This window comes from Hoplias malabaricus, chromosome 6 (genome assembly GCF_029633855.1).
Source record: "Hoplias malabaricus isolate fHopMal1 chromosome 6, fHopMal1.hap1, whole genome shotgun sequence".
Classification (NCBI taxonomy): Eukaryota; Metazoa; Chordata; class Actinopteri; order Characiformes; family Erythrinidae; genus Hoplias; species Hoplias malabaricus.
In genome coordinates this window covers 40,709,525-40,731,958 of record NC_089805.1, presented here as the reverse complement: position 1 = coordinate 40,731,958, position 22,434 = coordinate 40,709,525, and the positions used below count along the sequence as shown (strand labels likewise).

The following is a 22,434-nucleotide window of genomic DNA, read 5'->3' as shown; positions in this document are numbered from 1 at the left end:
GCCTAGGTTCCACCTCTAACACACGACACATGGCAAAGGTGCTTGGGATAGTGTGTGATGACCTTAGACTCATGTGCAGCTGCTTCAGAGTCCCATTCAGAGTGTCTTCATACTTTTCCTAAGGGGCTTAAATTGCGTTGCACTGTTTAACGTGTGTGTTTCAGAGAAGAGCACTGATACAAAAGCAGCTACAAATAAATTATGTGGGATTTAAGAATTATGTCTGACTCCTCAGACCCTTTTAGCATAATAACCATTCTGAAGTAGCCAAAATAAGGTATATTAGCCATGTGTTGCTTGTTGTCGCTATTATCACCATCTCGGAAGCAAACAGGGTGATCCATGTTATGTCTGGCTCCCACAGTAATGGAGGACAGACTTATGTGGAGCCTTTGATGTGGAAAAAATAATGAAGCGTTGTCCAAGGACAGTTATCTTTCTCTTTGTCCCTAAGGCCTTTTTTTTTATGCAGCTTTGAGGACATCAAACCCACGGACTGGTCATTTACAGAGAGGCTGAGGAGCTCTCGAAGTGTGGCCACTTGCAAAATTGATGATAACGAAACATCATTTGGTCTCGGAGACTGTGTTCAGAACAAGAACACGCTGTACCCAGCAACTCTCTTGATAACACACTGTCCTTGTATCTAAAGTAGAACACACGCACCTCTCAGTGATGAAAACAGATGTGAAAAGAGAGAATGATCGAGACAAAATGAGGAAATAATTGACAAGCAGATTGGTGCTGCGAATGTCCGAAACATATCATCCAAGTGTCAGACTGGTTCTCATTAAAAAATAAAATAAATAAAATAAAAAACTGCAGCCACCATTATTAGATTTTCAATGAAATATACCCATTAACCAAATGGACATTTTGCCCCGATAAAATACAATGAGATAATGTCATCTTTTCCCTGCTATTTATCTGTGACCTGAGCTGTTACTAATGAAGCTCAGCTTTAGACGTACACATATATTTCCTCTGTAATAGACACAAACACTTTTCATTGGTAGGAACTAGAAATCATGGCACTACAACATACAACGCCACATGAAGCACACGATCAAAACGTGCATTCATCGCTATCAAAATCCCATCTGTTACACTCTGAGGCTGTTGGCTATAATAATAATAATAATAATAATAATCAAGTTATTTGATTATTAATTAAGTACAATTATGAATATGTACAAATAAACACAATTGATTAATAACAAAACATGCGTTTGAAGCACTGAGGTGAAGATAACCCAATTTATTTGGCCCTTTTATTGTTTTCTGTATAACAGGTTATTCTCTAAATGTACTGAGTTTTTCTATCATTTGTGTTGTTATTAATCCTATTAATAATGCATCACTGTTTTTTATTCTTTGTGTAAAACACCACCAAATATTTAACCCTGCCACTAACAACTCAACTAAGTCGTTGAGAAGCTCAGATACAATAATGCTGCTGGTGTCCACTCACTGTCCACTCCGTTAGATGCTACTACCTCACTCTTCCACTTTGTAGATGTAAAGTCAGAGACTGCACAGTTTGTGTTGGTCGTCCTTTAGTCCTTCATCAGTGGACACAGGATGTTGCCCAGTCTGATCCACTGGTACCACCAAAACACACACTAACACACCACCACCACGTCAGTGTCACTGCGGCGTTGAGAATGATCCACCACCCAAATCATGCCAGCTTTGTGGGGGTCCTGACCGTTGAGGAACAGGGTGAAAGAAGCTAACAAAGAGCCGATAAATGCATAATAAATGTAGAAACAAAGAAGCCATTTTAATGTTTTGGCTGATTATTGTACAGGGTGAGTCAAAAGTCGCAGGATTCTAGCAAGTAAGAGGTAAGGGGGGGGCTATCTTTTAGGCTCCAGAACATGGCCTCAATCTTGAAAGCCGCCATATTGGATCAAGGGCACGTCTTTCCAATGGGAAGGTGGTCATGTAGCGTAATGACCACCGACAGTGAAGAGAGACTCAAAGAAAAGGAGGAGAACACTGTTCTGCAGGGTTTAAGAAGCCTACAACTTTTATTGCACATTCCTGTTTGGTTTTGCTCTGACCGTGTCCTGTGATGTTGCTTTGTGTAATCTGTAAAATACGCTTTGTCGTGTCCTTTACTCCTCATTGTCTGGAGTCAGTGGTCCCATACAGAGGACCCCCGGCTCAGTCCAGGTTCAAGATCATTCTGCCTTAAGTTTTTTTTTTTTTTTTCATTTTTTTTTTCTTTAATCAGTGACAATACCTGTGACATGCTTCAAAAATCTTCATTTTGGCAAACCACAAATAAATTAAAACACAAACATTCATAGAACACAATCTGACATTTAAGACAATAATGAAAGTAAAATGACAGGAACAGAAAAAAAAACACAAAGAAGTTTTCTGTTCTTTTTTTTTACCCCCCATTATTTTTCCTGCTTTTCTTTGAAAAATAATAAAAATCGTAAGCTACCTAACAATCACGGACTACATGCAGATTATAATACAATAGAATCATCTCACTTGTTTGGACAATGAACTCAGTTAGTGTCTGCAATCTACCAATCTAAACTATCACAGAATTATGCTCTTAAAGCCAGCAAACATCCACTTTTGAGATAACTTGGACCGGTTATAATTAGTCGATGTTACAGTATCTCCTCTTTGCTACGTCCATATGAATACGCACACGAGCACTTTTCAAATGACCGTCCAAACAGAGAAGACCAAGAGCACATCAGAAGTGATGAGGTCTGCTTTTACCAGAAGAAACACGTTATTCATCACTTACTCATCACTCAACAGGCATCAGAAGGGGTCGGCAGGCATTAGTTACATTTACTCAGTTACTTGCACTGTAAAATACTAATGGACTCTCAATTGCAATACTCTTACTCAGGTATATCAGTGAATACAGGACTCATATTAAGCTCTTAACTCATTTAAAGTCATTCTGCTGCTTTGTGATTGGTCACCACTAGTTTTGCAGCTTTTTAGAAGTAGATTACAATCATCTAAAAGAAGAAGAAGAGTGGTGCGCACTTCCATTCCTTTGATAGTTCCTGGAAACATTAAGAAATCCCATTATATTTCTATTAGTTACTTAGCGCTTAAGTACTTTTTTGAGCTACTGCTCGTATGGAAGGTACTTTTGTCTGTTCTCATAATTTAACCCAAAAAACAGAACTGTCTTTCCTGAGAACACATATATCATGGCCAAAATAATGTGACTTCAGTAACTGATTAAGTACAAATGCCATGGAATACAAACTATGTAATAAACAGCTGTCATCTGACTGTGAGCAGTCACCAGTTATTTAGACTGGAGGCTGATGCTTTGACCAACTTTGCCTTGAAGCCTATCAGGTTCCTCATAATTACACAAGAAAACCAAAGATGTGACCAAATTAATCAAATCGCCTTATCTTTAGCAGAAACCAACATAGGAGCCATTTTCTCTCATGGGCCTCAGGACACACAAACAGAGAGTGTGCCCAATATTTGCCCTCCCTCAGTCTCACAAAAGCATCTGTAGAGAAAGTCTATTTTGTTTGGTTTATATAATGAGTGTAGGGAAACCTTAAAGCAAACTTTTTTCAACATTACCTTTATATTCCTAATATGTAGCTTATGGACAAGTACCACAGGCAAAAACATTCAATCCATGTTCTTATACATGTTAAGAAAACATATTCATTGGAAATAGATTATTAATAGAGCTGTATGGGCTGGTACTTCTGGACCTGTCCGTTGGATTCTGGTGTAAATATGTTCAAAGTCAATACATTTTCTTTAAATGGATTCCTGGGCAAAGGCTTTTTTTTTTCTTTATTTAAATAAAAGATGGCTGATGTGCGCAAGTCAAACTAGTTTATTGTTGGATGGAAAGTCTTTTCTGAACATATCCAATGTGAATAGTGCTGTATAATTAATGTGAAAAAAAATGTGCTAATATTAGTTGGGAGCTTTTTAAGGATTTTGTAATGACATTCAAAGTGTACCATACAGACCTCAAGGTTTTCTGAAGTAGGTACTCTTGCTCTTTCAGATGATCTTATACAGAGTGACATACAATGCAGGCTAATAAAGAGTTAGGTATCTTGCCCAAGGACTCGTATTGATCTAGCATAGTGTCCCTGTCTTAGCTAAGAATTAAATTGTAGTCTTCCCTGTGAAAGGCTACGCTATTCCAACCAAAGTAGCAGCCATATATCTTTCTGATCAAATTGACATCGGTGAGAAACTTAGTGTTTATTATTTTGTTTTCTTCGTCCTCTCTTTAATAATGCCATGTTAATTAGCAGCATTCCTTATGACATTTAAAATGGCCTGGGGCACCGGAGGATATAATCAAGTGTTCCACTTCCAACTAAAATGTCAAATAAAGAGAAGAAACAACACACAAGGGATGGCTTGAAAGAGAAAATGGATGTGGAAATTACAGGCTATATGCAGGTTTGCTGAAGAAAATTTGCCAAGCCATAAGATATAGAGCCATTTCAGCACGCAGAGCAGAGATTTATCTTCACCAGATGACGGCCTAATGGCATATTTATACTATAGTAGCTCGAACAAGCTCAGGCTTGTGTGCTTTCTGCAGACAAACTGCAGCTCATGCCAGTTTGGATTCACGCTGACATTTGGAGAGGCAGCCAATAACACAAAGATGTGCCTCTCAGCTTCCACCAGGTCACTGAATGAGCTGCTAACAATCCACACAGCAGCTGGACAACAAACAAACTCTACACCACTCCTTGACATCTGCCTTAATTCAACTATTAATAATAGCTAAATTAGCAGTGACATGATGTACTTAATGAGAGTCTTGCTTAGGCCCAGTCTGGACTTTTAATGAGACAAAGAAGATGGTCCGCACAGACATTAAGCAGAGTCTGGGACTAATCAGCATTCTGAGTGTTAAATCCAAAAAGAAAGAGCCGTTAAACAACAGCCTCAAACTCAAATTTAATTATGTAATTTGTGGTTTCATGTCATATTCAGTAGCACTGCATTATTTCAAGATTATTATTGGTATCTTGTGTTCATTCTTCAAGTCCAATACGTTTCCCAGCATTACTAAGCCAATTCAATATACTCTGAATCCTTGTTGTGTTAGCCAAACTGGACAACACAAGCATTAATGTAACGCTGACCCTTCGAAAGAAACAACAAACCTATCTTTGTTCAACCATTTTTGCCATGCAAGTTTAGGGGAACAAGAAAATGCAAAACTGGAACCGCTCTACTTTTATTGGCTATTGTTTATATGTCAGAAAAAGCTTTGCTTTGAAAGAATAAACATTAGCTATCTGCCTTTCCTTCAGCATTTAAACTAAACAAACTAAAAAACATCCTGCCAAAAATCCACAGGTGTTGCTGCTTAAAAATGTCAAAAGGTACAAAAAGTGCTATATAATTAAATCAAACTGAAGGAGGGTTAGTCCTCACTCTGCAGTCACTGTTTATATGAATATAATTATGGTTAAATATGTCATATGTTCTGTCCCTATAATATAAACTACTTAAAAAGTTAGCATTCAACTTAAAATATGTGCCTCTGAATTGCCAATGGTTTATTGCCCTTCCTGTTTGAGCTGTCAGCCATTTTGCTTCCTCTGCACTGAGTTAGCAAGTTTTAGCCTAGCGAGGAACCAGAAACAACAGATCGGAAAGCAAAACTGGTCCTGAATCAAAGCTATCTCGAAGATTAAAAAAATAAAAAGTCCAGCAGGTCAGTGTGTTTAATCTCTAGGCTCAAAAAAATATATTTTTTGAGTGACTGTGTTGTTATGCTAAGACACAGCGCTGTCCATACAGTGGGTACAGTGTTGTAATGTAGCCATTACATCATGTAATACTGGAGCTCAACAATGTGAAGAGACAATTTCATAACTAGAGCCTATGCACATCCCTCAAAAGCCTTGTGTACAGTACGTCACCACAGTGCTCAGCACATGTTACTGCTAGCCTCCGCTCAGTATGCCTACCACACACCCACACACACACACACACACAAGCTGGGACTTTGACAATCGACGCTGCCATCTGGTATGAAGATCATCAGAATTACATGCTTTTGGTCTTCTCCAAAGAAATGAAATAATAATAATAAATGATAATGACTAGCAAGAATGGCTCACTAACACTCTTATTTTTTTGTTTTATCTTTACTATACCTCTGCGTAAGCAACACATGTTTTTTTTAAATCTCCATTAGAAATCAATCACCATCTACGCAACACAGTGATGTCTAAATTTAGCAACAATGCGCAGAGAGAGAGCGAGAGAGAGAGAGCGAGAGAGAGCAGCTCTACATAAATTACAATCGTCATGTTGCATTGAACTGTGAAACGTAGCACAGCCAAAGGAGAGAAAAGGAAGAAAAGAAAAAGAAGTGAACCTCAAATGTACTGTACTAATCTGCCTATCTATTAAATATTAACAGAGTCATTTGCATGTAAATGAAGGAAAGGCTGATGCTGTTCAGTGCAATGCGTTGTCAGCTCTTAAAAGAAAGAAATAAAAGGGGGAAACAAAGCAAGAGCAAGAGGAGGTGGAAGAGAGAGTAGGAGGGAGACAAAACACAAGTACACACATGAACAGAGAGAGAGAGAGAGGCGTATAGAGGTGACAGAGAGGTATAGTACAGAAGTAGAAGTTGAAGAGGAGGTTAGGGTGGGGGGTGCGTGTCCCAAACGGAGGGCCATTACATTCCTCAGGGCCTTGTTCATTCCCACAGTCCTCCAGCAGCAGACTGACTGTCTTTTTAATGTAGTTGTATCCACATCATGAACAAACAATAGTGTCAGAGCGAGTGACCGGTCCATGGCGCCTGGATGAGGAACGAGGGAAGATGGACGCAGTGGACGTGGATCGTGATAAGTCTGCAACATTTCTAGGGTGTGACATGACAGCTTTTTTGTTGCATTTTGTTTTCTTTCTTTTTTTTTTCAATTTGTTAAAGTTCGATGGTGAGAAAAATAAAAATAACAACAACAACAACAAAACCCGACTGAAGTAAGCCACGTGGATGGGGAGAGGGAGGGACGCTTCTTCAGCTCGTCAACCGTCAGAAACTGGAGGAGACACCCAGCCGTACTTCTCATGGGTTTTCACAAGGCTCTTAAAGGTGGCTTCAGCTTCCTTACGACTGAAGGCTTTCTTAGACTTCCCTGCTTTCCTGCAGATCCGGCCCTAGGACAGAAACACGAACAACTGTTTTGGAAATTGCATAGAAACAGATGATACACAGTGAATGATGTTCTTTAAAGATTATTTTCATGTGAAATATACAGTCAACACACTGCTAATTGGTGGCTATACCCTTCCATTACTTGTTAGCCACATTAGATTCATAGATAAAGTGCATAACTAAAGAAGCACACTTGAAAACCCCAAACACAGCTTGACTGATCCAATATATATACGCATTTTTGTAAACTATGCCTTTAAAGCCATCAGGTTACTGTTTGGTACTGCTTGGGAGCTGTGACTAATCCCCAGAAGGCCACAGTGTCCTCCGGCCTAAAAAGAGCTGCAAATCATCAGAGGACACCAAGGGAAAACAGCTAACTTCATTATGTAATAAACTGCTGTAATGCTGAGTAGGGCTAGATGTTAAGGTCAGCCGTTCTGACATTGGTTTAGGACGCCGGCTTTTCTCCAGAAAGCAGTGGCCCGAGTCCAAGTCCAGTCATATCAAGATAATCTGATCCTGACGTGTACGAGTGCAACGGGACACTTTCAGTGGTGAAGAAGAGCAGTGGAAAATCCACTCCTGCTCTTCAGGGTGTTTATTAAAGGAGAATTCCATTGATTTTTCAACATTTCTGAATAATGTAACAGTCAATATTCAAAGCACATCATTCAGAGTGGTTTGATGGAGGAATGTTCCTTTCTAGAGAAATCTAGAGTCTGAATTGTTCAGTGTTTTTGATAGGAGCCAAAGTTCAATGCTTTTTAAAGCTGTTTTTCAAAACGTTACCCGAAATGGATATGAACACACTCTCTGAGACATTGTTGTATGATTACATTTTTAAATGAAATTACAGTTATCAGCATTATATTACACTTATAATGGCTATGTGTATAATGGCTAAATCACCCTGAAAGACATCTTTACATCATTTGAATTATTTAAAAAAAAATATGAAAATGTTGAACGTTGAATGTATAAAAGTTGATTTAAAAAGAGACCTATTCCAGCACAAGATAAGGTCTGAACAGACTGATAAACACAACTGCATTCACTCAGAGTCCCTTAATATAGAGTAAGGGGAAAATAAGTCAGTCCTAAAGCTTTTCACAGCAATCATCTTAATCACTTGGCCCTGAAAGACGTTTAGCATTTCTCTCATTCTGAGAAGTGCAGCGGAGCAGAAAGTCTGCTCAGGGCTTGATTTTGATCAAAATGGCTGTTGACCACGAGCCATAATTTTAAAGATGACTTCACATTAAAGTGCCCAAAGACGCTTTGCATTTAAATAGAATGAAGGCCTTCCTGAAATGGCACTGCCTTATTTTACAGTTACATTTTATATAAGTAATAAATAAATGTATATATAATTTTATGCTAAAATTCTATTTACTCCTGTTCTCTATTTCCATACATTCTCAGTAAATCATTTTGCAACTTGTAAAAAGTGTAAAATCTATATTTTTAAATAGTTAGCTCACTGAGCTAATTATGAGTCTCTGTGCAGGGTTAAAGTTAGCATGGAACGCTAACACATCCTCAGACACAAACACAATGGCTCCTTATATAACTTTAGTAATGAACTAAATATGCTGCCTCACTATTATTTTGGACAGAGTTTCAATTTTGGGCCTAAAGGGCTCTCACTCTCTCTCACACACACAGGCTTCATCACATGGACACAATTACTGGGACTCTTTGGTATTAGCATTATAAATGAATTTATTGACGACTAATGGCAACTCTCATTAGATAAACGGTATGTTTGAGGAAAACAGATGTGATCTATCAATGCTCTGATCCATGAACCAAAGCTGGTTTTACTTCATAAGATTCATTCAAATCATTAAATGTCTCTAAGTGCTAATTTTCACGGGTTAATGCATGAAACAGCTATGAATGCATGCGTAAGTCAGTGTAATCTGATAGCTCTGAGATTTGACATTGTAATACCTTTCATGACGGAGAGGTCTATTAAAGGCATTATGAGGCAAATTAGAGCCAAGAAGAAACTCAGATTTCAGGTTTGTCACTGTATATCATACGCTAATATTACTATAAAACACAGAAGGCACGTGTAGATTTACTGGTCATTTTGGACAGCAAATAAAAGGCCTCCATTTGTGTTGTTGACTGAAACGTGCAAAGAAACACACAGCTGACAACAACACATCACACAGTTTGTGCTATTTCAGGTTAGATTTGTTACAGCACTAAATAAGCTTAGTGCTTCTTTCCGTTTGACATGCAATCCTGCATTTCTGCTGATATCAACTCACGACACCTAGCAGCGTATTGATCCTAGCTCTCTGTGTAAATGTGATATAGCTGTGGAAAGTCTAAATGTATTGATACTAATTAACTAATCATATATTGCACTGATTGTGAGAGTGTGGTGTGGTGAGCCATGAGGTCGTAGCGGTGCCAATGCTGATGTAAGGCAGCAGGGACACAGGGACAGAAATAACTGCTCTTGCCACAGGCTCTCTCCGGGCGGGATGCAGTGTAATGGCCCAGAAGTAATGCAGTGCACTCACTTGAGAGGAGAGTGTCCTAACCGCACTCACAAAAGCCTGTGATTTTTGGATTAACGCAAGCAAACGAGACCTTAATTAAGCCACACTGAATTTCTGGCTTCACTAGAGAAAGAGTGGTGTGAGAACAGAGCTGAGAATTGGTCCATCTGAGCCATTTCCTGCTAAACTGCCACTAACTAGGTTTATATGCAGACAAAAGCTTTACTACAGTCTTTTTTATTATTATTGAAATGAACTATGGCTTGGTTTCTCCATTAGAGCGGCTCATTAGAGAACACTGCTACTGGAACTGCTGCAGACAAAATAAATAGAACAAGAGCCACTGAGGAGGTCGGTGTCCGTCCACTTCCAAACGAACTCTGGTGTGGTTCATTTGAAGTGTGAAAGTAAAGAGGACCAAAGATGACTAAACAGATCAAACACAGACCGAACCATAATTTCCCCTGCTTTGGTTTGCAGGAAAGACACGTTTTTATACTGTTTTAATGTAACCGTGTTATGTTTTGGGATCACAGTTAATATAGTAGGGCGGCACGGTGGTGCAGTCACACAGCTCCAGGGACCTGGAGGTTGTGGGTTTGATTCCCGCTCCGGGTGACTGTCTGTGAGGAGTTGGTGTGTTCTCCCTGTGTCTGCGTGGGTTTCCTCCGGGTGACTGTCTGTGAGGAGTGTCGTGTGTTCTCCCTGTGTCTGCGTGGGTTTCCTCCGGGTGACTGTCTGTGAGGAGTTGGTGTGTTCTCTCTGTGTCCGCATGGGTTTCCTCCGGGTGCTCCGGTTTCCTCCCACAGTCCAAAAACACACGTTGGTAGGTGGATCGGCGACTCAAAAGTGTCCGTAGGTGTGAGTGTGTAAGTGAATATGTGAGTGTGTGTGTGTTGCCCTGTGAAGGTCTGGCGCCCCCTCCAGGGTGTATTCCTGCCTTGTGCCCAATGATTCCAGGTAGGCTCTGGACCCACCGCGACCCTGAACTGGATAAGGGTTACAGATAATGGATGAATGAGTTTATATAGTAGGCTTTAGTTATGGTTTGGAAGTGTGGTTATGACACAAGGCTGTGTCGATTGCCCGTTTAACCCATAAAATACACACACATCCATTATTTGATACAATTAATGAAGCAAATTTCACACAAGCAGCAATCCAAGGAAGCTCTAGAATCTCGGAGAGATAAAACAAGACATTACAAATTTCCAAATTTCTTCTCCAGTGCCCCCTTTGTATATGAGAATATTATTGAGGGCTCCCCAAAGAACGCTGACACACATGTATAAGGTTTGCTTCCAGGCTCCACATTCATATAAAACTGCAACTTCTTATTCAGGGTAAATAAATAAGTAAATAAATAAATACATAAATAAATAAACCTCACATTTACAATGGAATTACTACAAGTGACATGCTTTATAAATAACACACACTAGTGCACCAGGAGTAGTGAGTATGCTCCCAGAGGGGTGGGATATTCATCCCAGGGCCTGGGGAGAAGTTGTAGGATTAGGCGCCTTACTCAAGCTATGTTGAGGGAGGAGACAGAGCTGTTCTTTCACTCCTCCTGTTCGTATCTATGTTCCTCTTTCCTCAATCCATTTAAATATCAAATAGCATTTTTTCTCAAATGTTTAAGGACATGACTTCCGGTGGTCAAAAGGGAAACCCCTTTGCGATTTGTGTCAGTTCTGATAGGACGCTGTGTCCACTCGGCAGCCATCTTGGCAATAATACTGAGTAATTGTTTCCACTCATACAAGACCAGGCTCGTTACTCTTTGCCTGAAGAGAAGCTTTAAAACACAAAATTAAAATCAGAGCAACAGCTATTTGAAATCATTGGTAAAATCTGAAGAAATCTGCTTTTGACTCAAATAACCCCACCATTTTGTTCTGGCTACTGCTTATGTGATTCTATAGTAAGTGTTAACTGTAAAGTATGCCAGTCATAGAGAGTGTTTGGCTTGCACAGACTGGACAAACAGATTGTTAAGAATACAAATGTTAATGTCTGTTGTAATTATAATAACTTTTAAAAACCTAAAATTCAGAACGATGGAAAAAAAAAATCCATAACAAAGAAAATTGTAAAAAAGGAAACAGATTGTATAGGGCCCAACTGGATCTACAAAAAAATCCCAGATCCTTTCACAATGTGTTACAAAAGCACCATCCCCAAGCCAGAAGACTTATCTAAGCATTTGCATGTCTGAATCTGAAATAGCCGGGATATTATTGGCCTGGACCATGTTTTAATCATGCCTAACTAAGCTTGACTAATACCATAGTTAGACTATAACAACTGAACCATGTTCTTTCTGTGATGACTGCTTCGTTAGACCATCATTCTTGCTCAGACTCAAACAGAACCACTGTAGCGCTTGTAGGCGTAGTGACTGTTAGCGTGAGCTGCCTTAGTGCAGAATGTTTCGAGCTCCACGCGGAAGCTGTGAGAGAGGTGTGTGAGGTGCCAGATGGGTAATCTCCTGAATGGGGATCAGTCAGTGAACGCATTTGCTCTTTGTGCATTGTGAGTGAACCCAAGCTGCCATTCTTACATAACACACACGAGGCCAGCGAGGGATTTAAACCACATCAAGACATCGTGGGTACGTCCTACTAGTGACCTTACACAGGCACAGCTGAAGATGAACTGACTAAGCAGATCTCTTTGTACTGCTGTAGTCTTATCAAAAACACCTACAACAGTTTTCTTACTTTTTTTTTGTCCTCCATTTTAAAACATCATCTGGCATTTTAATTATGTACAAGCAATATGGGACGGATAGATACTGGACCATGCAGAGATGTTGAACATATTTCCTTGTACATCTTTGCCAATGGTAGTTCATAAACATTAAGAAATATAGAAACCGAGACTATGTTTATGTGGATTAGCAATACAATTAAACTCAATCAACAGTTTCACCCCTCACTCTGATTAGTGCATAATTTATATAGTAATTACTGAATAGTACGAATTAAAGGGGATGCAGTTTGTTTACTTTAAGCTCTGCGTTTTTTTCATGTGGAACAGTAGGTTTGAGGAGTATAACGACTCTTGTTTGTATGTGGCTGAAGTTTACTATACCTGTGAGTTTATTCACTGTTTGAATCACCACAGAAACTCATTTGTAACTCGAGTTGTTTAGTTGTGTAACACCTTCGATAATGCAGTTAATCGTCTCCCGCGTTTGGAGATATTTCCACATTAATTAATCCAAAACATCAAAAATACGTCAGTATTATGCACCTATGGAGCAAGAATACAGCAATATCTCATCTGGGTTCATGCTTTTGAGCACGGAAACAGACTGCAGCGCTAGCAAATGGTGAGGAAACATCTGAATATTTGAAGTTTTTTATTCAATACATTCCTGAAAGTCACCTTTAAGGCTAAGCACCAGCTCTAATGAAAGTGTCAAACAACTAAATACAGTGGAATTTGAGTTCCTAACTTGTGTTTATTGAGAGTCAGAAAACACGTTATTTCTTACTAATTGAAGGAATAAGGTTTAAAACGGTGTTGGGAAACTCTAATAGGCGTCTTGCCTGTGACGTAGATGGTGGACAACACTCTAGAAGCTGCACTTAATTTAATACAAAATGATGAAAAGGTGTGTTGTTTTTGGCTGCAATCATTCAATGTACAGTGGGACATCTGTGAACAAATGACCCAAAGATCCCAAAATATCCAGAAAATGGACTAAATCTGTCAACTTTAAACGGGCACTTTGGAAAGGACCCTCCGCTCACTCCGTTATCTGTAGCTCATTTCACTGGCGCTTTTCCAACAATATGGGCATGTAAGGACACCAACGAAAGGTGTTCAAGAGCCTCTGTAACATGGAGGTAAACAGGGTAAGGACACTCACTTCGCCTGTTTTAGTTGGTGTTAGTTAACGTTAGCTTGACTCGCTAAACTCGGTGTCTCAGATTATACTCGGCTACGTAGCTGCATTACGGAGGTTTATAGTGTCGGAGGAATTCGAGTTCGACTTCGATCACATTTACAAGAATAATGGTACCTCTACATTTGAGTGTAGCTTATTGCTAGGCTATTGTCATGAATAATGTTGGTTATTTAGCTAGATACTGTCATAACAGTCAGTCATAACGGTGTTTTACCGCGGCGTTGTTCAGCTGTTGTCCACCAGTGACGTCACGGTCGCGTTCAAGAATTTCCGTAGCGAGCTCGGGTTTTTCCGTCAATTTAATAAAATTGTCATTTTTAAAGCAAATTAAGCTGCTATTTTCATTTTAATTCATATGTCAGTAATTAAAATAATGTGAAATATTCATGGAGGTCCATTAAGTGGTGCTTAGCCTTTAAGGTAAATAACAGAATAATAAGGTTAGAGTTAATAGTCCTCTATAAACCTCTGTAAATAACACACTAATTGTGATGTTTATACACTGTCAGAAAACAAGTTACTGTACAGGTACATTATTGTCCCTAAAGCTACAATAAATGTACTTTTTAAAAAGATACAGCAGTGATTTAAAGTCCATTACACTCTCTTCTACAGAAGTGAACATTTCTTTCTTTATAGAACTGCATGAAATAATAATAAAAAAATCTGCATATTATTCCTGTAGATAAAAGGACTCACATGAAATCAACAAAACTACAAAATCTACAGTTAATATATAATGTGGTATAAATATGAACCCTTCAGTGATTCGCACTGTTTGAGAATTGCTCACACTCTCAGCAAGAAAGACCTGGCAAAACAGCCAGCAGCTTTTCAAATGGAAGTATCATTTCCACGTCTAAACCCTGGACAGGAACCAGTCTCTTGGCTTTTAGAGCCAGAATTCCATTTGAAATATTTCCTTAACCTTATGTTCTGGGTCAGTACAGGATCTAGACAAGCGCAGTGTAAACAGCAGCTCTGTTAAACAAATGGATGCTGAATACCAGTGGCTGGTGATAGTGTAAAATCTGAAATGTGCATTTTTGTCATCTTTGCACAGCAGTAATGTGAAATTTGGATTAAAGGCAGTGAACACACACACACCTGGAGCAGTGGGCAGACACCTCGGCACCTGGGGAGCAGTTTGGGAGTTAGGTGCCTTGCTTGAGGGCATCTCAGCCATGAATACCCCTTCACTGCCCTGCCCCCATTTTTTCCTGGGTATCAAGCCGGCAGTCTTTCAGTCCAAAGCCTGCTATAGAATTCAACAAATAAAAACTGCATAGAGACAGAGACTTTTTTAAATGGAGATTATTATGGATATTAAATATAATATCTATCAAATGTGCTGCTAAATCTGATTCACAATATAATAACAAGACGTCCAGATCTTAGATCACGTTTCACACATGATGTTTCTCCTCATGTGTTCACTGCCTCACTCCAGCATGTCTGTACCATTAAGGAGACACATAATCCTCAGCCACAGTAGCTACAGCAACACGTTTAATTAATTAAAATTACACAAACATCTCCAAGCTGCAGAGGACAGTAGCCTACTTTGGTTACATCACAGAGCTGCGTAAAACACTCTCTTATGACAGAAGCAGTTGATAAAGCATTATCCTGGAATAAAACTAATGAAAACCTGCAAATAAAATATTCATAGATGAGGTTTAATAAAGCTCACCATCTAATTGCTACAAACATAACCTGATAAAGTCAACAGCCGAAAAAAAAGCATCTAAAATATATGTCCGAGGCTTTGTAGACGTTTCTAATGAGCAATTTCAGTTCATTTAAGGGTCACCTCTAAATGCTGACACAGGAATTTAACTGCACACATGAATAGAATGAGATTCTCTACAGCACGGGCGGTCGCAGTCACACAGCTCCAGCGGGTTCGATTCCCGCTCCAGGTGACTGTCTGTGAGGAGTTGGTGTGTTCTCCCCGTGTCCGCGTGGGTTTCCTCCGGGTGCTCCGGTTTCCTCCCACAGTCCAAAAACACATGTTGGTAGGTGGATTGGCGACTCAAAAGTGTCCATAGGTGTGTCTGTGTTGCCCTGTGAAGGACTGGCGCCCCCTCCAGGGTGTATTCCCGCCTTGCGCCCAATGATTCCAGGTAGGCTCTGTGACCCTGAATTGGATAAGCGCTTACAGATAATGAATGAAAAGATCTCTACAGCACAATTTCACCATACCCAATGCTAAATAGCGGCCAAAAGGGTGTACAGCCCAAACACTGAGCTGCAGAGCAGTGGCGATATGTTTGCTCTGGAGTAATGGATGCCCATCCAATGAGTTCGGATGATCTAACATTAGCAACTGACCTCACAAATGTTTAGGTGGCTAAACGCAGTCTAATGCTAACAGAAAAGTTCCAACACTCAGTGTAAAACCTTCCAAAAATAGCATTCGATGTTCTTGCCACAACAATCTGAATAAACCTACAATTAATGCCCTTGATTTAAGAAGAAACATTAGCCGAGTGAGTGTCTAAATACGTCAGGTCGTATAATGTATCTCTCTCAGTATCTGCAATCAATCTCAGCATTTCTATGCAGCAGACCTCCGTTTGAGCTCCTGGGGGAGTCTGCTGTGTTAGCAGTGTCTCGATTGGTAATTGCCCTTGAATGCTTCTGGCAATTTAATGAAAAGGTTCTCCTGAAGGCGAGAGGCCTGTAAAGCTGCCCACAGCCTTTTGCACTCACCTTGAAGGACAGACAAACACAATTATCACCTCAAAACTGACACAGGGCGGGTCAGCATCTTTCCCCTGATATTATTCCTTTAACGTACTTTCATGTGGAAATCAGCCCTCCAGCAGCTAGGTATGTTAACAGTTAAGTCCCATTCACTCTCCTGTGCTGTCATGGATTCTGTTACATTCACTAAGCAGACCACTGCATTCTGAAATTTACATTCAAGTTAATGGAAAGTTTTTTCTGGACGGTTTTTACTGGTGCATTTATTATGACACAGTGTGAAGAGCAGCTGGTGAGTTCTAATTAAGTAGAAGAATTTAAATCTGGAGAAAATTAAAAGAGAGAGATGAAAGGTTTTTTTTCCAGGACAGTAACACGTAACAATAGCGATACGAGGCAGTGATGAAACAGCAATGCTAGGAATGTAAAAAAAAAAAAATCCACTGCTCACTATACGAAGAAGAATTTATACTCAGCAAACAATAGATGAAGCATTTTTTCACACTGTAATGAATTTATAGCCTTTGCAGCCCACCTCCCACCCACTGAGGCTAAAAAGAACTTGTGTAAGACAGATGGCAGCCCTGTTCCTGAAGATATAAAACCCTGCAGAGCTAAGGCCTTTTCACACACAGCAAGATTTTTTCATATGAAATAAAACAAGATGCAATTTTTAACCCTGAGGAACCTTCACACCAGGAAGGTAGCTACATTTCAGCTATGGAAAAAAATCTAAAAATAAAACAAAACAACAAAAATGACCATGATGCCTAAAAATGGCATGGATGGATGGATGGATGGATTTTTAAGGCAAACTGAATAAATTCAAATAAAAGTCTTGTGTGCCAGAATGCAAATGTGTCACCCTTTAAGGTGGACTGATGAACAAACAAAAACCATTGTTGGTAGTTGTATTGGCTTTGCAAAATGGCCCATACCTGTGTGTGATTGGATGAGTGTGTGGTGCCCTGTCCAGTGTGGGCTATTCCCTTGCACCCAGTGGTTCCAGGTAGGCTCTGGACCCACCACAACCCTGAGGAATATGAAGTGATGTAACTGCTGCACCATTTAAGGTGGAGCAGATATTTGTGAATCCTGGCTTGTTTTTGTGTTTCTTTATTCTCTGACCTTGTTATTGCTTTAGTTTCAGATTGTGTTCTGTTCAGTTTGGCATTAGTCAAAATTTCATTTCAGCGCATCATTTCTTTACACGGTGTCTGATGAAGGGAAGAAGAGCAAAGCAAAATGGATTCCTCTGTTAGTAGCAACAATATATTTTACATCAATTCACCACAGCTGAAAAGAGCACCGATTGGGTACATGGCATTCACATAATAAATCAGACATGATCAGTCAGGATACACTCAAACAGTAAATCATTAAAACAGGTGCTGTATTGTACTAAGGATCTCTGTATCACTGTTCTTTAGAATTTTTTATTGCTTGTTTTATGCCACAAGTAAGACCCACTGTTAAATTTACATTGGTCCGGAATTTCACCAAGACAACAGAGCTTGGATTTGTCAACCTGGTTTTTAACACATTCATTCATTATCTGTAACCCTTATCCAGTTCAGGGTCGTGGTGTGTCCAGAGCCTACCTGGAATCATTGGGCGCAAGGTGGGAATACACCCTGGAGGGAGCGCCAGTCTTTCACCGGGCAACACACTTGGTGACTTTTGAGTCACCTACCAATGTGTGTTTTTGGACTGTGGGAGGAAACCCAGAGCACCCGGAGGAAACCCACGCGGACACGGGGAGAACACACCACACTACTCACAGACAGTCACCCGGAGGAAACCCACACGAACACAGGGAGAACACACCAAACTCCTCACAGACAGTCACCTGTAGGAAACCCACGCAGACACAGGGAGAACACACCACACTCCTCACAGACAGTCACCCGGAGGAAACCCACGCAGACACAGAGAGAACACACCACACTCCTCACAGACAGTCACCCGGAGGAAACCTACACAGACACAGGGAGAACACACCACACTCCTCACAGACAGTCACCCGGAGGAAACCCACGCAGACACAGAGAGAACACACCACACTCCTCACAGACAGTCACCCGGAGGAAACCCACACAGACACAGGGAGAACACACCACACTCCTCACAGACAATCACCCGGAGGAAACCCACACAGACACAGGGAGAACACACCACACTCCTCACAGACAGTCACCTGGAGGAAACCCACACAGACACAGGGAGAACACACCACACTCCTCACAGACAGTCACCCAGAGGAAACCCACGCAGACACAGGGAGAACACACCACACTCCTCACAGACAGTCACCCAGAGGAAACCCACGCAGACACAGGGAGAACACACCACACTCCTCACAGACAGTCACCCAGAGGAAACCCACGCAGACACAGGGAGAACACACCAACTCGTCACAGACAGTCACCCGGAGCAGGACTTGAACCCACAACCTCCAGGTCCCTGGAGCTATGTGACTCGACACTACCTGCTACACCACGGTGCCGCCCAGTATTTAAACATATGACTAAAAATATTTGCACTCATTGTTTTTACCATTTTGTGATGCATCTCTAAGTTTTTCTATTCTGCCAACACTTGCACTATAAATAGTAGGTATTGATTCAGTAGTACACAAGCCAACTTTTCACCACATACTTTAATACAGCAAAATTATTCAAACAAATACCCAACACACCGTTTTCATTCAACACAGCAGCTGTAAATTCAACACTACTGTGTCTAATAGTCATGCTGATGGTATGACATGCCCCTGATTGTTGTCAGTATTTTCCCTGACCTGCATGCTTTTATTCCCATGTATGTATGTATGCTGCACCTTAGGTCATGGAGGAATGTTGTTTTTCATCTCACTGTGTACTGCATTGTGTAGTGCTGTGATGACAATAAAGATCTGTTTGACCCATTTTGATTTGACAACACTGCAAATATTAATTAAACATATATAGATGTGTTGATATAGATATTCAACATATATAGCAAAGTAGATTTAACACGGTAGATGCCAACTCAGTACTGTAAGAGTGATTAGATGTCTTTAAGACCAGGTTTTAATATCAATAAATGTTCCCCTGTTTTTAACCTGTTTTTAACAGCTCATTTAATTAACTATTTAGATGTTAAAAGGAGAATTTCTGCACATTTTAAATGGTTCAAAGACAGCTGATTCCCATCCCCAGCCCTGTAAAAAATCTGTATTAGTCAGCTTTCGTACAATTAACCATTTCACACCAAGTCAGCTACAAGCAAGAAGATGTTGCACATCAAACCTCTCAGAGATTCACTTCACTTCAACCAGATAATCACAGCAAAATACCTAGTGTTTAAAAACGACTTATTGGTTAAGTTTTCTAGATAGAGAATAAGCCTAATCCTAAACTACACAGCATTGGAAATGTAGATCATCCACTGATAGGAAAACAAAGTGTATGACTTGGCTTAATCACTGTCCAGGAAACTGACCCATAGTTTTTATGTAATTCCTGTCTGAGAAAAATGAAGCCTGTAAGAGTGACTGCAGCACTGTAGGAGTCACTTCAGTAAGGTGTTTAACACCAGTGACGCAGAGCTTCCCTGATGTGGAACACCATTCTTATGAATAATAAAAGAACTACTACCACTATAAGCCCCCCCTTGTGGAGGATTTTCAGCCTGCTAAATGTGAGTGAGTGAGTGAGTGAGTGAGAAAAACAAAAACACCCAACCCTGTCACACAACGGAAACGTATGATGTTCGGGATTTACCGTTATTTTTCTTATTATCAGCAATACATACAGATTCACTGTTTTGAGTTGAATGGTAAAAGAAATAGCTGTATTTTAGCTCTGTCACTATTAATGAGTTAACGCACATAAACACACAGGATTTTAACACATTTATTTTTCATGCTAATTAAACATTTTACTAAATTTGGCCACAACTTCCTATTAACTCCATTCTCTCTCACTCTCTCTCACTTTCACTCTCTTCATTTATCTCTTGAAAATTTGTTGAAGCTGGAATTTGGGGGTGTTTATTGTGTTAATGTTTCCTCCAACTTTTACTCAGCAAATTAAGAGACTCTAATATGAAGTCATCAATTGTACACAAAGATATCATAATAAAGTAAAAAAAGGGTTGTTGCCTCTTAGCAGTTTGTCATGCAAATCACACTAAATTTAAATCCATTCTGGCCGTATTTTACACACACACACACACATTTTTCTAACCCTAATATTTACATCAAATATTTTGACCCCTCTGTCCTGCCACCACCACTTTAAAAAAAATCCAAGCTGGCAAGTTCTCTACAATGCACCAGCTGCCATCAAACTATTCTGAATGACTGTATCTGCACCAGAATGATTCAATTATACAGACATTCTGAAAAACAGCAGGAATTCTCCTATAATTCAAAAGCTCGGTGTCAGTTCAGCAATTCAAATCAGCAACTCTTCTTTAGAAGACTCAAGCCATGATCTCTACTGCCACCAAAACACCCACATCTCACCCATATACCAGCACCTTCTACCTCCAACCTCACCTGCCCTTTGACGAGGCTGGCAGCGAACTGCCTCATGACGGCCTCCACGGTGTAGGCACTGCTCCATCCCCGGGGCGTGAGCAGCTCCATGCAGATGGCACCTCCATCCAGCACGTAGCCGTTCTCCAGCCGAGGCGCCAGCACACGCATGAAGGGTGGCGCAAAGGGAAAATTGTCCGGGAAGGTGACGTTGAGCAGGATGTACTCAGTGTTGGTCTCCTTCATGTCCTGCCACAGCGCCGAGTCCTTGTCCACCTGGTGCAGCTTCACGTTCCAGTCGTACAGGTTGTCGTCGGCCAGCTCCACCGTGATAAAGTTGTCTCCTAGGCGACGGATCTCCTGCAGCTCCTTCATGAGCCGGCGGGTGCGCACCTGTGTGCAGTGCTGACGGTTAGGCGCAGGGGGCTGCAACTGCTTCTGATGGTGATGCTGCTGTTGTTGCTGCTGCTGCTGTTGCTGTTGTTGTTGCTGTTGTTGTTGCTGTTGCTGTTGTTGTTGTTTCTCCTGCTGCTGCAGCTGCTGCTGCTGCTGCTTCTCCTTGCCCTCCTTGCTGGGCGCCTTCTTCTCCCGGACGTCCGAGGCCTTCTTGGCCTTAATCTCCGGCGTTCCCAGGATGCTGGTGTCTCCTCCTGCGCTGCAGTGCTTGGTGCCCCCCTTCTGGCTCTGGCTGGCGGGCTTGGCTGCCTTGCGCGAGCCCTGCTGGTGCTTGGGGTCCTCCGTGTCTCGGTCGTGCAGCCGGATGAGGCCGATCTTCCGCAGGAGCGTAGCCATGAGTTGTGACGTTGGGGTGCGGGGAGGGTGGGGGGAGGTGGGGAGAGGGGGGGAGGGAAGTTAGGAGGGGTGGGAGGAGGGTCTGTAGGGGGGGGTGCCAAACACTGCGGGAGGGGGGAGGGGAGGTGAGGAGAAGGGGAAGGGGGAGATGAAACCAGCTCGGATGTGCACGAGCAGCCCCCCTTGGTTATTTCAGCGAGGCATCCTTCCAGTCAAGCTGAAATGCAAAAGAAGCATTTAAGGAAGTATTTTATTTATTTATTTTTATATTTTTATTTTTGCATTGCAGCAGATTAAACGCAAGATGCAGCAAAATGCAGCAAAGGCTCAAGTATGTCTGAGCACTATGCACATCAACAATTGAACTGATTCTGTCCCTTTTTGCCGTCTCACATCAGCTTAGAAAGTGGAATGCAGCTTAAGACAAATGACATGGCTCCGTCTCCCTTATTATTTCATACACACACATCCACATCTATGTTCTTGTTTGAGGTGCTGCAGTTCCGGAGCTGAAAATCAGCACCAGACAAATGCATATGAGATGCATAAGAGCATCTGTGTCACTTATTGGACGTAAGCATATGTCCTTAGCTCTTACAAACATCAGCATATCAGCATTAATGTCCCCATTGCTGTTGTAATACGAGGCTGTATGCCTCTTGTTATTGTATGTCAGTGCTTGAGCTTCCATGTCCATTTTACTGTATATGTATATGAGCATCTATGTCCCTGTTGTCGTATATTAATATACATGCATTCATATTCCTTATTATTATTGTCTACAGCATCTATG

The 22,434-nt window shown here is 40.9% G+C and overlaps 1 protein-coding gene across 1 annotated transcript; it reads right to left on the bottom strand.

Moving 5' to 3' along the window:
• Positions 1 to 1,261: 1,261 nt before the first annotated feature.
• On the bottom strand, positions 1,262 to 21,604 carry ube2ql1 (ubiquitin conjugating enzyme E2 QL1). The gene is made up of 2 exons (XM_066675041.1): positions 20,871 to 21,604; positions 1,262 to 7,179 (listed from the first exon to the last, which is right to left on the bottom strand). The coding sequence occupies exons 1-2, from the start codon at positions 21,222 to 21,224 to the stop codon at positions 7,048 to 7,050; spliced, it is 486 nt and encodes a 161-aa protein (XP_066531138.1). The 5' UTR covers positions 21,225 to 21,604; the 3' UTR covers positions 1,262 to 7,047.
• Positions 21,605 to 22,434: the final 830 nt, after the last annotated feature.

What these genes read in the sequence shown, in the direction of transcription:
- ube2ql1 (XM_066675041.1), bottom strand. Translation starts at nt 21,224, where the DNA reads ATGAAGGAGCTGCAGGAGATCCGTCGCCTAGGAGACAACTTTATCACG. An exon ending in CCAGCCTCGTCAAAGGGCAG is followed by an intron (nt 7,180 to 20,870) that starts GTGAGGTTGGAG and finishes TTTCTGTCCTAG; the next exon opens with GGCCGGATCTGCAGGAAAGC.